A 13,158-nucleotide genomic window follows, 5' to 3' on the forward strand; every position below is an offset into this window, starting at 1 on the left:
CAACTCATGATGGTGCTACAATGGCAAACCGCCAAGCCAAAGCTCAAGCACAGTTCTAGCACAGTTCACAGTAATAGAAACTCATCAAGTAACCCCAACCAAAAATCTATCAAAAGGAGATGCAATTTACATACAGAACTCTTGAAAATTTGATTTACCATCAAATTTACATGGTTTATGTACAAGTTACAGTAGTGTGATATCAAGACCCTACAACACTCGCTCTCAACCTCCGATCAGCTTGTGCTCACCGGGTTGTCATCTTTCCAAGCACAGGAAATTAGTAAAATTTACAAAACAGAGGTAATCCCAGTTAGACATTTGTGTCACAAAATTTTCCGTCCATCCGGTTTTGAACAGCTTTGACAGCAGCTACTCTTGCAGCAGTAGCAGCTCGGTTTGCACCCATAACTGCCTTGTTCACCTGATCATCAACTCTGCGAAGGTTAATGGCATTCTCTGTTGTTTTCCTTGCAGCCTGCATATCAAACCAGAGATTTGAGATTGAGACTCAAAAACAATTGGTCAACAGGGAAGTTCAAGAATATTACATAAGGCGTCAATGTAAAGTACCTGAACTGCACGAAGGACGGCATCAGTTAGTTGGGCTAAAGGGTTTTTAAGAGTGCCAGCATCCCATTCACCACCTCTAGTGTCGCCATTCCGGAAAGTATACATGCCATATCCTTGCTTACGGCCTTCATGCCATGACCCCTCGTAGCAGTGACCATTAGCGAAATGATAAACACCGAATCCATGGATTTTGTCTCCAAAATATTCTCCGGCATATCTGTCTCCATTCCTGCAAAACATGATCAAGTTCTGTCATCAGTAATGGAGAAAGAAACAACAATTAGTATTACCAAAACACACATAAAACATTTTGGGCAGAATGAGAATACTAAATCTGAATTTCAGAAGGCTAAGTGGAAGAGTCAAGTATCAGGAATTCAAGGACGCAATTACCTAGCACCAAAGATTGTCTTTCAAGCATAATTGGGTATCCAAGAAACTGATTTCAAAATGAAAATAACCCGGTGGTAGGGTGGTAAGAGTTGTAGTGGCGCAACTTAAAGGTCACATGTTCAATTACTCGAAACAGTCTCCTATGGGTAAGGCCTGCATACATATCAGCTGTCTCCAAAGTGGAAGAATTTTTTTTAACTGTTCCATCGGTCATAAACAGTATAAAAAACTGTAATTGCACTAAAGATAGTCCCCATCTACCCTCAATAAGACAATATCAATCAGCAGGGATTGATGACATGAGAGCCACAATAATTCAATATCAACTTTATACAAAGGAATTAGGAAAATTATAGAATCAAACACAATCCCTCCGACAGAATTGAATCATAGTTCAACTTTAAATATCATTTTTAAGAAACAAATTGCTTACACTTTGAGAGCAAAGCCATAATTTCTCAAAAAGGCTCAAATATGAGGTAATTCAATACAATAAAGAACATTGAAACGATGAGCAGTTTCACAAAACACAGAAACCAAAATCTGAAAATTGGGCCAGAAGAACTTACTGGAAATGATAAACTTTGACTCCATTAAAAAAAATAGCAAACAGAAAACACCCAAAAGGCCAAAAATTGAAAATCTGAGGTCAAAGAACTCACCGAAAATGATAAGCCCCAAGGCCATGCTTGACACCACACTTGAATTCACCCACATAGCAGCTCCCATCAGAACAAGTCTGCACCCCAACCCCATGACTCTGCCCATTGAACCACTCCCCTGCATAAGAATCCCCTGTGTAGAATTTATAAACCCCAAATCCATGTCTCAATCCCTGCCTATATTGACCCCTATATCTACTCCCTCTCGCCCAGCGCTCAATCCCATACCCATCATATCTCCCATCGACCCAATCCCCCTCATATTTCCCATTCACAAAATAGTTATAGACTCCACTCCCATTGCATTTACCTTTGTGGAATTCCCCTTCGTAGAAATCTCCGTTGCTGTAGAATTCAACTCCTTCTCGTATGATATGCTTCTCCTTTCTGGGTTTTTCTGGGACTGGTTCGCCAATGAACCACTGGACATGCTTCGAATTCGTCCGCGAAGTAAACCCAAATTTCTTTGAGTTATCCTCCCACAACTGCTTGATGAATGAGAAGCTCTGATTGATCAAATTCTTGTTCTTGTTCGCAAAGAATAGTGTTATAGCGATGAAAATCAAGGCCAATAACAGATTCTCGGATGTGGGTATCTCTTCCCTTCTCAAATAGAAGAAGAAAAAGAAGGAAACGGTGAAGAGTGAGAAAAAAGTTAGCGACACCATGGTCAGTACCGGTGTGAACCTGGTCGAACCAATCCTTCTTGGAGTTGAACCGGGCTTAAGGGGCTTGATTTTCTTCTCCTCATCGTCTTCTTGTTGTTCCTGGTGGTACGCTCTCACAGCGTCCTCCTCTGTGACCGAGGAAAGGCTGTGGATTGATGACCGGATAGTGGGAGACGACCGGAGAAGTGACGAATTGGTTCTAGTAAGCTTGGACTGCGACATCTGACCGTCCATTTTAAGGTCTGGGTCCCTCATAGACCGAATCTCAGGCCGCTCGATCTTTCTCAAAAACCCACCACTACTCCCTCCTGTGCCGCGAGATTCTCACAAGTATGGCAGTCGTTGTTACCGCCGGAGCCATCTCAGGCGACGCACGATGAGGAGTAAGGGAGTGCGCACGTTAGCGCACAACAAAAGAAGAAGTGGAAACTCCAAAAGGTTCAAGAAAAGAGAGCACAGACTGATGAGAGAGAGAGAGAGCGCGAGAGAGAAACGATAACCGGAGAAATGGACTGGGTTGCGATTGTGACTTATGGTGTAATGGGAAGAGGGAGAGAGATTCAATATACACCGTAGGATGTTTATTGGACGGTGGAAATGAAGGTTTGTCTTGTAGCCGTTGGATTTTATTCGGGACCTTTCCGGTCTTGACGGGGAGATCCGTCGGATCTGGATTCGGCTCTTCTTCGCTTTATTTACCCCGTAAAGGACCGCACGTGCCACCTGATTTTCTTTTTTAAGTACTTTTCATGTAAGAGAAAAAAATATTCCGTGCTTCGCTGCCGTATGCTATCATTTGCTGCATAGCCCTCATCACTGTTGGTTTTTTTTTTTTTTCGTGATCACCGTGGGTATTTGAAATCATGCTTCAGATAAACTATTAGATTCAACATTATGAAAATCCATTTTAGTGACATCATCCAACTCTATTTTTTTAAATAAATTATGAAGATAATATTATTTCATATGTATATATGTAGATTTAGATCTACTTCTAGATCTATTTGAAGGATTGTCCGAATTTTTCAAACCTATCTTGTTCAAATTGTTTCTTTATGATGTTTGTTTGTTTAGTTTACTTGATTATATTATCATATAGTTTGTAGTCAAGTATATTCCGGTGTAGTACATTATAATTTGTTATTGTTCCGTTGTCCGATATTTGTAATTTCATAATTTAATCCGGTGTTGTTTGGCGTTTGTAAATTCCTAGGCCATTTTCGTGGCGTTAGATTTAACGATTGTTATTCTGTAATGAAATGTTAGGGTTTTCACCCTTTTCAAAAAAAAAATCTTGAAGGTCCACACATAATAAATTCATGATATATACCATATTTTTCTTTGTCCTATTGATATTGGTTCTAATTGAGATTAATTATCAATAAAATTTTAAAAGATTTGAAGCTTAATTATTTTTTTTAATATTGCTAGATCATAAGCTTTTGATGCCACTTTTCCTTTTTATGCTTTTACCCATAACTACACCATACAAAATTTTCCATTGAAAAATTGAAATGGGTCTATATTCGGACAAGTAACTTGGGTTAAAGTTCATCACGTGGTCACAAAGGTATTCCTCTCAATGAGAATTAAACTCAAGATCTCCCGAGTCCATATGCTTTGACTCTATAAAGATTATCAATTAGGTCTTCCACTACAAAAACTTGTCCTTCTGTCTTCAATGTTAAAAAGTAGAATATGCTTGTAATTAACAAATATTAATAATTAATTATAGACAAACATCATGGTTTAGGTACATTGATCGTTGTTAACAATGTTAAAAGTGCAACAATAATGACGTGGGACCAATGCTGTCAACATTGGTAGGCATACATGGTAGATATAAAATTAAATTTAGTAAAGACTAATGCAAATTATTTGACGTCAGAATAGACCAAGGTTATTCTTTTTTTTTTGAAAAAACCAGGAGAGAAATCCTGGAGAGTCATTCAGAATAAGCTGTAAGTCAGAACAATGGAACTTACACCACACAGTACAAAGACAATAGTCTTCGAATTAAAACATGAAAAATGTCTAACGCCGCCCAACCAAAAAACACTAGACAGTTAAGCTCTCATTGTCTTGTTTAATCACCTCCATCAAACACTCTGGACCCTCCTCAAACCAACTTCTCTGTGCCTCTAACTGCAGCGTCACCTGTGCCATACAATGGGCTGCCGCATTGTCCGAACGTCTAACATGAGAAATTTTGCAAGTCCCAAAACATTGGAGGTTTTTCTTTTTATTTCCATGATAATCCCACTCCAAACTGCGAGAAGCTCTTCATCAGAGAGAAGATCCCTAACAACACTCAAAGAATCACCTTTCAACCAAATATATTTAATCCCCAGGGGGCCCTTGTCATGGCGAGTGAGCTTTTTTTATTGCTTTTCCGTGATAAGGGGAAACTCTTTAGCAGCCGTCACCGCAAAAAGAGCGCCTTCCGCCTCCGTCACTGTTGAATGCAAAGCAATTGGCCGGATGAAGACTAAGGTTATTCTTAATGAATGTCATTATTGTTAAAAATATACTTTTCATACAATATTGTCCAAAAAAGCAGGACACAAGTTGTTTCTGAATATATATATATATATATATATATATATATGAATTCTTCTATACGCATCCACACCTTTAAAAAGTGAAACACATTTTAAGTTTGCAAAGGAGAACTCCTCTCTCTCAGGTTAGATCTGATAATCTACTTGAAAGCTAAATGTAGTCAATTTGTTAATCTAATACAGTGGGGGATCTTTGTGTATTGAAGTAGGTTCAAGCCCCACCATTTTTTTTTTAAAAAAAATAGTTTTTTATAGATAACTATATTTTAACTTAAGAGTCGATCACTCAAGCCAAAACCCTCAAAAATTAAAACTAAACCTATTTCATAGTAGATTTAATCCTAAAATCCTAATTCATAAGCTCATTCCATATAGATATTTACTTATTCCCGTGAGGCGTTGCCTCCGAACCCCATCAATCATTTGGCGCCTCTTATAAATTCCTTGTTCGACCACTGACCAAGCCCGCTCAATCCATTTTCTAGATTCTGATCTAATTCTCATTGAATGACAGTCGCTATTAGTAATTATGTGATGCAGCAGATACACTTCCAGAAGCTGAAGACTAAAGACTAGGACATGCGCCAGTTAGTGGTCGTAATCATCGAACTTTGCTTTTTAAGATAACAATCCTCTGTGGCATACATATAAGGATATATATAATTATATATATGGTGATATACTAAGACAACAAGCTCTCAAATAATTGTTTTCAAACAAAACACTTGTCTGAATACATATAATGAGGACAAAAAATGACTAGGAGCATTTTATGATTATTGGCTCCTCCGAGGACCTTATCAAATTGATATGCTCACTGTGTGTGCAAACAAGTCAAATTCTAGGATCAAAGGCCTGAGCAGTGACAAACTGACAATGAACTCAAATTCCAATCAGTGTAACAATTCAAATACTCAATAAAGGTTTTAGCTTTACTGCAATGCTCAATAAATGGTTGCACATACCACAATGCAAAAAGATTTACCTTTAGGCTTTAGTTCATGCTAATTTAAGCAAATCTAGTCTATGTTTACTTAAAAAATTACCTTGATCAAGCATGCAGAATGTTGCAAATTCAATGTTTTCATCTCAGGACATACAGTAGTTAATAACCACCATAATTCTACAGTTTAATTATCTTCTCCTCAGCTTCTCCTTCATCCTCTCAACTGCAGTCCTCAGGGTTATCTCATCTTTGCAGAAGGTGAATCGAACCAAATTCTTTCCCTCTTCCGGGTTCAAGTAAAATACGCTGGTTGGAATTGCTACCACCCCAACTTCCTTGATCAGGTACTCACAGAAGGCAATGTCATTTTCCAACCCAAAAGGAGTGTGATCTACTACCACAAAATAAGTCCCACTAGATGGGAATACCTTGAAACCAACTGCCTTCAAGCCTTCCACAAGTATTTCCTTCTTTGCCGTATAATCCCTCTTTAGCTCGGTGTAGTAAGAGTCTGGAGCATTAAGGGCTGTCGCAGCTGCCCACTGCATTGGTGTGGAGGTAGCAAAGGTGAGAAACGCATGTGCTTGCCGCACTCCCCATGTTAGGTGTGAAGGAGCTATTGCCCACCCAATCTTCCACCCAGTTAAAGAAAATGTCTTCCCCAAAGAATTCATTGTCACCGTACGTTCATACATTCCAGGAAGCGAGGCAATAGAAATGTGCTCCATCTCGAAAGCCAACTTATCATAAACCTCATCAGAAAAAACCAGCACATCATTCTCAATGCAAAGAGATGCAATTGTGTTGAGTTCTTCCCTAGTGAACATCTTTCCAGTTGGGTTATGTGGAGTGTTTATTAGTACAGCACGCGTATTCTTCGTAATTGCAGACTTAAGCTCATTGATGGGTAGAGCGAAATCTGGAGGGCGCAATGTGACGCCCTTTATCTTGGCACCCGCCATTGAGAGAGTAGCTTCATATGAATCATAAAAAGGAGCAAAGAGAATAACCTCATCGCCAGGATTTATCAAGCCCAATATCGTTGCAGCAATAGCTTCGGTGCAGCCAGAGGTAACAGTAACTTCCTTCTCTGGGTCCACCACAAGTCCTGCATCTTTCTTGAACCTTGCAGCAATGGTAGAGTTCAACTCTGGAACTCCATATCCACGAGCATATTGGTTCTTCCCATCCTTAATGGCTTGAATTGCAGCTTCTTTAACAAACTCTGGCCCGTCAAAGTTGGGGAAGCCCTGGCCAAGGTTTATTGCTCCATGTTTGATTGCAAGTGAACTCATTTGGGTGAAGATTGTCGTTTTGAACTTCTCCAAGCGCTTTGCGACCTGACAAACATAAGTCAATAGTTATGAATGAAGCAAACTTGATTCTGAGAAAAATAGCGCATAAACTATGAATTAGTTCAAAAGAGGAGAAATCAGATAACATATCAACATACCCAATACTATTACTCCATATAGGGAACTGAATTAAGAAAGGAAACTCATGAGAGACTCATTGCATTTGACTAAATAAATTTGCAAGCAAGAAAAATGACTAATGAGGGCAAAGAAAATAAAAACTAGTAGGTGAAGTGAGAATCCTAAATTCAAGATACAATAGCAGAAGGACATTAGCATTATAGATCGCGTAATAACACAGATTTTAGATAGAAACACAACCAATTTACACAATGACCACCATTGTTCAATAGTACTATCCATGAGAACAATGAATATAAAAAAGAACTTTGATGAAAATAATGCATGATAGCCAACAACCCAGCATAACTAACCCATATCACAGGTAAGGTAAGGTAATGGAATCTAACAGCAATCAACAGTGATAAACAAAATTGAAGCCGTAAATTGGTAGATAATTCAACGGCAAAACAAGAGGGATAAAACAAAAGATTAGGCAGCTGAAATGCAAAGTTTTGCGCTAGAAAAAGCATACAAAAACCTAAATTTACATAGCAATTCCAAAAGAATGATCGAAGAAGCAGGAAAACGGCATGTTTTTGAAGCTCAAAAGAATACCTGCAAGGGTTGCTGAGGCTTCTGGACGGAATCGTTGTGGCTCAAAACGGCATGTTTCTCGGTCGAATCAGTAGAGAGAGCAGCCATAAAGGAAGGGTAATTGGCAATTCTACTGCTGCAACCTCTGGTCCAAAGACGATCGCTGCTTGTGGTAGGTAGCTGCTTCGAAAAAGCAAAGAATGTGGAGGCTTTAAAGCTGAAAGGTCCAAGCATCCGAGAATCTGTCCAGGTACATTGAGTCTGCATCGCACCACACCGTACAGTTTTAGGGATTTCGCAGCCAAGAAAAGTAGAAAACAGAGTTAAGAAAGCAAGGCAAGTTACACGCGCAGTTTTAGATCCAATTGCCTTTCCAGGTACAAGGCCCATCTACTATGAGAGGCCCACTTGCTTAGGCAAATGTTTTTCGCAAGGCCCAGACTTCAGTGGTAGTATTTCCTAAGGGTAACCGGGTGTTTAAACCCGGACCGACCCGGGTCTAAAAATAATTTTATCGGACCGGGTTTCACCCGGCCTGTTAAAAAGTTAATAGGGCTGGGTCCCAGATTAGGTTTTTACATATTATCAGGTTATCGGGTCACCCAATAACCCAATAAGATAATAAACTAAATTAATATTTTTGTTTTAATACTATATAATATATATGATAATAAATTTAATTTAATTTAATTATTTTACACCTTTTAGGGTCAAAACTCCATTGGACTGGGCTTGTTAGTGTTACCGGATAACGTGGGACCCGATAACCCAGTGTTTCCTTAACAAGGTAACCCGAAGTAATTTAATTGTATAAATTTGAAACATTCAGTGACTTAATCCTCGTTGAAAAAGTTTTCCAACTGAAATATTTTAATTGTATAAATTTGGGCCATTCAGTGACCTAATTGAAAAAGTTTCTCTCGATGATTTAATTGCAAACATTCATATCTATTATTGACCTATCTGTACTTTACCCCTTACCTTTACATAGAGATATGGACCAACTTGCTCGCCGCCCTTATAGTCGAATGAAAATGGATAAGAGACTCATGGGATTGACATGAGAGATAGGGATACCTATATTTCTTGGAGCGAACTTTAGGTAAATATGAAGCTCACGGATACTTTCAAATTTAACTGCTGCGCTTCTTTTACCACATCCCTGAGTCGGACACGAACCCTCAAAGGCCGATTTCCATTGCGCTCCTCGAATGGGAACATGCTCTCATCATCAAATTTCTTAGAGAAATCGATGGTCAATTCAAATAATATTCTATAACTTGTCAAGATAATAATATATTACGCTAAACTACCACTATTACTGCTTATTCGCTCAAGTATTTAAGTTGGAATTGCCCAGGAACAAGCTCTTATCTAAGTGACAGACTAACTGGTTAGTCTTCCAGCCAACTCAGATTCGATTTCTACTAGGGTGGGTAAAGGTTAGGAATCCCATTTCATCCGTATTAGTTTCGACCCAGTCTCATATGTCGCCTGCGTGGTGCGAACTTTTTTGACGACCCAAGATTTAGCCCACTTAACTCGATTACTATTTAAAAAACTTATTTAAATATGTACGCTTCATTGGTACCATCTTGTCAATTGTCATTGAGAACATAATTTTTTCAGTTAAACTCAAAAGTTAAAACATCCTCTATTTTTTGCTAATCTTCATATTACAGAAAGCTCAAACATGTATCAGCCCCACTAAGCTTATAAACAATTACCAAAACTTGGAACTGACATGTTTGGTTCACATAAGTACATAACACACCTACCTAGATGATTGAGAAATCAAGGAAGGTATAAGATTCCCAAAGAGGCCAACTGCAAAACGAGGCCCAGTGGGCCGAAGCTATGTTACAATTTAGGCTCAGAGCGGGAAGTCCATATTGAAGCTGAGAGCAACTGCCTGGATTTCCACCCCAAAACGAGCCTACCATTGCCCAATTCCTCCACCTTATATCCATCATTGAATAAGCCCAACAAAAGCTTCGCTTGACAACCATTTGCAAAGCTTATGTTTACTGGGTTAAACCCAACATTCCCCAACCTTTCCCACCAAGAACAACCTTCATCCTCTCCACGGGTCCGGTATATCCGGGCCAACGACCTGGCTATCCTGGGCCCTAAGAAAACTTTTTCGACAAGGGCTCGGGCTCGGGCTTGCATTGGGAATCCGTCCTCTAGAGAATCATATAAGGCCGAGTAGTGATGCAATGAGTCCATGAACCGGCCCAAAAAACCTCCGTCACCGATCGACCCCGCAACCTCTTCAACTAGGGTCACCAGTCTCGGGCTTAGGGTCTTTGCTCCGGATAAAAATGAAATAATCGAATCGGGTACCTGGTAATTGGAATGAGGGAGGTGAAGCATGCAATTGATTATCAAAGCTTCTCCTTTAATTAATTTCAAAGCAGACGGTAGGAATGTCTCGTCGGAGTTCAACCTACATTGGTGAAACGAAAATGACAGACCAATTGACGCTGCAAAAGAAATCAATCGGCGACCCGTTTCTTGGACAGTCCCCATTGATCTACGGCCGTTCCCGGTTCTTGTTATTGCAGTAATCCTAAGGTGTGGGCCTGGTGGGCCGTCTTTCCTGGACACAAAGCCTTGCATGAACGAGGCCCATTGGATCCCCTCCATGATATCATAGTCCACTATGTGGACCCGTCTATCTTGGGCCACAGATTCCATGATCGCCTGATTTGCAGTGAAGTGCCCAAATTTGATACAAGGAGACATGTCTTGCAGGAGCTGAAACGCCGCGATCATGTCCGTCTGATGATTGTTGTAGGTCCCATTCGATATCGAGTGCTTACCATGGGCGCCTTCTAGCAAACCTTGCAGGGCATCGGTAAAATACGCCGCGAGTCTCTCCATGTTGGATCCATCATTTGGGGAAACCAACTCCTTGAGCCGAACCAATATCACACGAGCGAGTTCATGACTCTCGTTAACTCCGGTCAGCGCCTCCGCCGCTGCCATCAACAGATGGACCAGCCTCAGCCCCTTCGTATCCTCGTCGTCGAGAAACATCGTGTCTGTGGACACAGAGTCGCAAGTCTCTTGGCTTTCCAGATTCATAAATCCTCCATGGTCGATCATGTTAAAATCATTGTGGTGATCACACGATAAATTCTCCCAATCGAGGACCGGCGGCCAGTTGTTCCAATTACGATGAATATCGTAATCGGTTTCTGTGGAACTGGTGGGAATAGTTGTGGTATGGCCGGAAAATTGGAGCCCACAGGTTTCATCAATGGCCATAGCCATAGCTCATGGTGGAGCAGCCGTGTGTGTGATGTGGTGTATATATATATATATATATATATATATATATATATATATATATATATATTAAGAAACAGATAGTTTTAGCAGAGGCGAAGAAAGAGCTCGAGTAAGAGACAGTGTCGACTCGGTAGGGAATGACTGGATTCAAAGCTTTTATTAAGTTTTGATGGACTGCTAAGGTTTGTTTGGATTTTAAATACAGAAGCTAGAGTGGTATTTTTACATTGATGCCCTGTTAGGAACATATTATCCCACATCGGTTGGGACACCACTAATTGAGTGGTTTATATTGACAAAACCCACTCCCTACATGTTTCAAGATATTTTTCTAACGGATAGTATTGTATGAGGGTGTGGATTTTTGATATGCCCTTCCGTTTTCGGCTTCATACTTTGGGATGGGTGGCTCACTAGCTTCCACATGCCCTAGTCATTTTAGGGCTCAAAATATTTTTTAAAAATTCATAAATATGTAGTATTCAATCTAAGAAATCCATAAATTATTTGTTTGAAACAAAATAATATTTATCGCGATCAAATGGAATTTTTGAACTTATATTTGATGGTCTAAAATTTTTATATTTTTTTTAGAAAATAAAATAAATCATTTTGATCTCAAAATGTTGGTGATTTCATACCCGTGAGTCTGATGGGCAATGTGTAGCATATTTGTTTGGACTCCAACGCCATTAATGTTTAGAAAATTACTCCACATGTCGAAATAAAAAGGAAAGTGATATGGAAGGAATATCAAAAATGGCATGTAGCCCATCAGTTTAATAGCCCATGGGAGCTCACCAGGTTTATTCCATTGATTTAATCAATGAAATAGAATAGTGTTTTATTTCCACTATTTTATCTCAGAATTCATTGTCCAAAATTTATTGTTTTAATATAGAATCTATTGTTTTTTAAATCACAGTCTATAATTCATTGTTTTAGTTCTGAATTCATTGTTTGTTAAAATTCCATGGAAAAAAAAACAATGGAATTAAGAAATTTCATTGAAAAAAATAATGGAATTAAGATTTACCCGATAAAAAACTTATCGACAATGGATCTTTTTAGAAATAGTTTTTTGCGCTGATTCTGAATACGTAATTTTTTTTAAAAATCTAACATGTATTTTAAGAGTTAAAACGTTTTAAAATTTCATTTAAAAGATTTGGGTTATCACTATATGGACTACCTAGCATTACTATTGGAATATTGAATTCAAAAAGAGTGGCGGTGCATGACCGCAAAAGTCGCATGACTAAATGTGTTTGTGGAAATGCGCATGAGAATTGAGAATGACCTACCAAATCAGCGTAGAAATCATCAAACTGAGTTACTGAAAGCTCAGTTTTTTTTAAAAAAAATTAATTCATTATTATTATTGATAAAGCTAGCATTTTAATTTATTAATAACAAAATAGTTAGAGTGGATACAAACATTCAATCCATCACAAAAATACACCCGAAATATTGATCACTATACACTCTTACACGCGGGGAATACAACTCACAGGGAGTGCGGCCCTTTTGATGCATATCTTGCAAATAGGAGAATCTAGGTTATCCAACCAAGGCCGCACATTGCATCTAAGAGAACAACTCATAAGGAGCGTCAACTTTTTGTGAGATCTGATGTAGGCAGAAATAATAAAGAAAGATTAAATCAACGTTTAATCACACAGACAAATTGAAATCCACCAGAAAATGAGAGGAAAACACTCTAGGATTTTAATATATTTCTTAGAATGAGAGATGATGACCATTAAGGTCAGCTAGAAATCTAAAACGATGAAAAACGCAAAAGCATTAAATTATGATAATGTCCCTAAAATATAAAATGACCCATTTAAGGCCATAAACGAGGAAATTTCGCAAAACTAAGGTAGGGTTACATGCCAAAGGCCCTAATTTTGCTCAGCTCGTCATTTCACTTCAACCACTCGAATTTTGTCGAATTTGGACCTACTAATTGATTTTATTGTAAATAAAGCAAACTTAATAAACTAGTCCTATATCAAGCTCTCCCTTCGGTTGGGAAGATAGTAG

The 13,158-nt window shown here is 38.8% G+C and overlaps 3 protein-coding genes across 3 annotated transcripts; all 3 read right to left on the bottom strand.

The window, feature by feature from the left end:
- Window positions 1-125: 125 nt before the first annotated feature.
- Window positions 126-2,819, bottom strand: LOC120010236. The gene is made up of 3 exons (XM_038860964.1): window positions 1,629-2,819; window positions 574-802; window positions 126-478 (listed from the first exon to the last, which is right to left on the bottom strand). The coding sequence occupies exons 1-3, from the start codon at window positions 2,549-2,551 to the stop codon at window positions 314-316; spliced, it is 1,317 nt and encodes a 438-aa protein (XP_038716892.1). The 5' UTR covers window positions 2,552-2,819; the 3' UTR covers window positions 126-313.
- A 2,915-nt stretch (window positions 2,820-5,734) lies between these two features.
- Window positions 5,735-8,122, bottom strand: LOC120011385 (probable N-succinyldiaminopimelate aminotransferase DapC). The gene is made up of 2 exons (XM_038862491.1): window positions 7,837-8,122; window positions 5,735-7,143 (listed from the first exon to the last, which is right to left on the bottom strand). Exons 1-2 carry the CDS (start codon window positions 8,080-8,082, stop codon window positions 5,992-5,994), a joined length of 1,398 nt encoding a protein of 465 aa, XP_038718419.1. The 5' UTR covers window positions 8,083-8,122; the 3' UTR covers window positions 5,735-5,991.
- A 1,308-nt stretch (window positions 8,123-9,430) lies between these two features.
- LOC120011283 (protein NODULATION SIGNALING PATHWAY 2-like) lies at window positions 9,431-11,149 on the bottom strand. Its single transcript, XM_038862361.1, has one exon. The coding sequence runs from the start codon at window positions 11,092-11,094 to the stop codon at window positions 9,676-9,678; it is 1,419 nt and encodes a 472-aa protein (XP_038718289.1). The 5' UTR covers window positions 11,095-11,149; the 3' UTR covers window positions 9,431-9,675.
- Window positions 11,150-13,158: the final 2,009 nt, after the last annotated feature.

This window comes from Tripterygium wilfordii, chromosome 12 (genome assembly GCF_013401445.1).
Source record: "Tripterygium wilfordii isolate XIE 37 chromosome 12, ASM1340144v1, whole genome shotgun sequence".
Lineage (NCBI taxonomy): Eukaryota > Viridiplantae > Streptophyta > Magnoliopsida > Celastrales > Celastraceae > Tripterygium > Tripterygium wilfordii.

Bases quoted from the DNA above. Each gene is read 5' to 3' on its own strand.
- LOC120010236 (XM_038860964.1), bottom strand. From the start codon at position 2,551: ATGAGGGACCCAGACCTTAAAATGGACGGTCAGATGTCGCAGTCCAAG. The intron at 803-1,628 runs GTGAGTTCTTTG...CATGTTTTGCAG, and splicing joins CTTGGGGCTTATCATTTTCG to GAATGGAGACAGATATGCCG. The intron at 479-573 runs GTACTTTACATT...TTTGATATGCAG, and splicing joins CCGTCCTTCGTGCAGTTCAG to GCTGCAAGGAAAACAACAGA.
- LOC120011283 (XM_038862361.1), bottom strand. From the start codon at position 11,094: ATGGCTATGGCCATTGATGAAACCTGTGGGCTCCAATTTTCCGGCCAT.
- LOC120011385 (XM_038862491.1), bottom strand. From the start codon at position 8,082: ATGCAGACTCAATGTACCTGGACAGATTCTCGGATGCTTGGACCTTTC. The intron at 7,144-7,836 runs GTATTCTTTTGA...TATGTTTGTCAG, and splicing joins AGCCTCAGCAACCCTTGCAG to GTCGCAAAGCGCTTGGAGAA.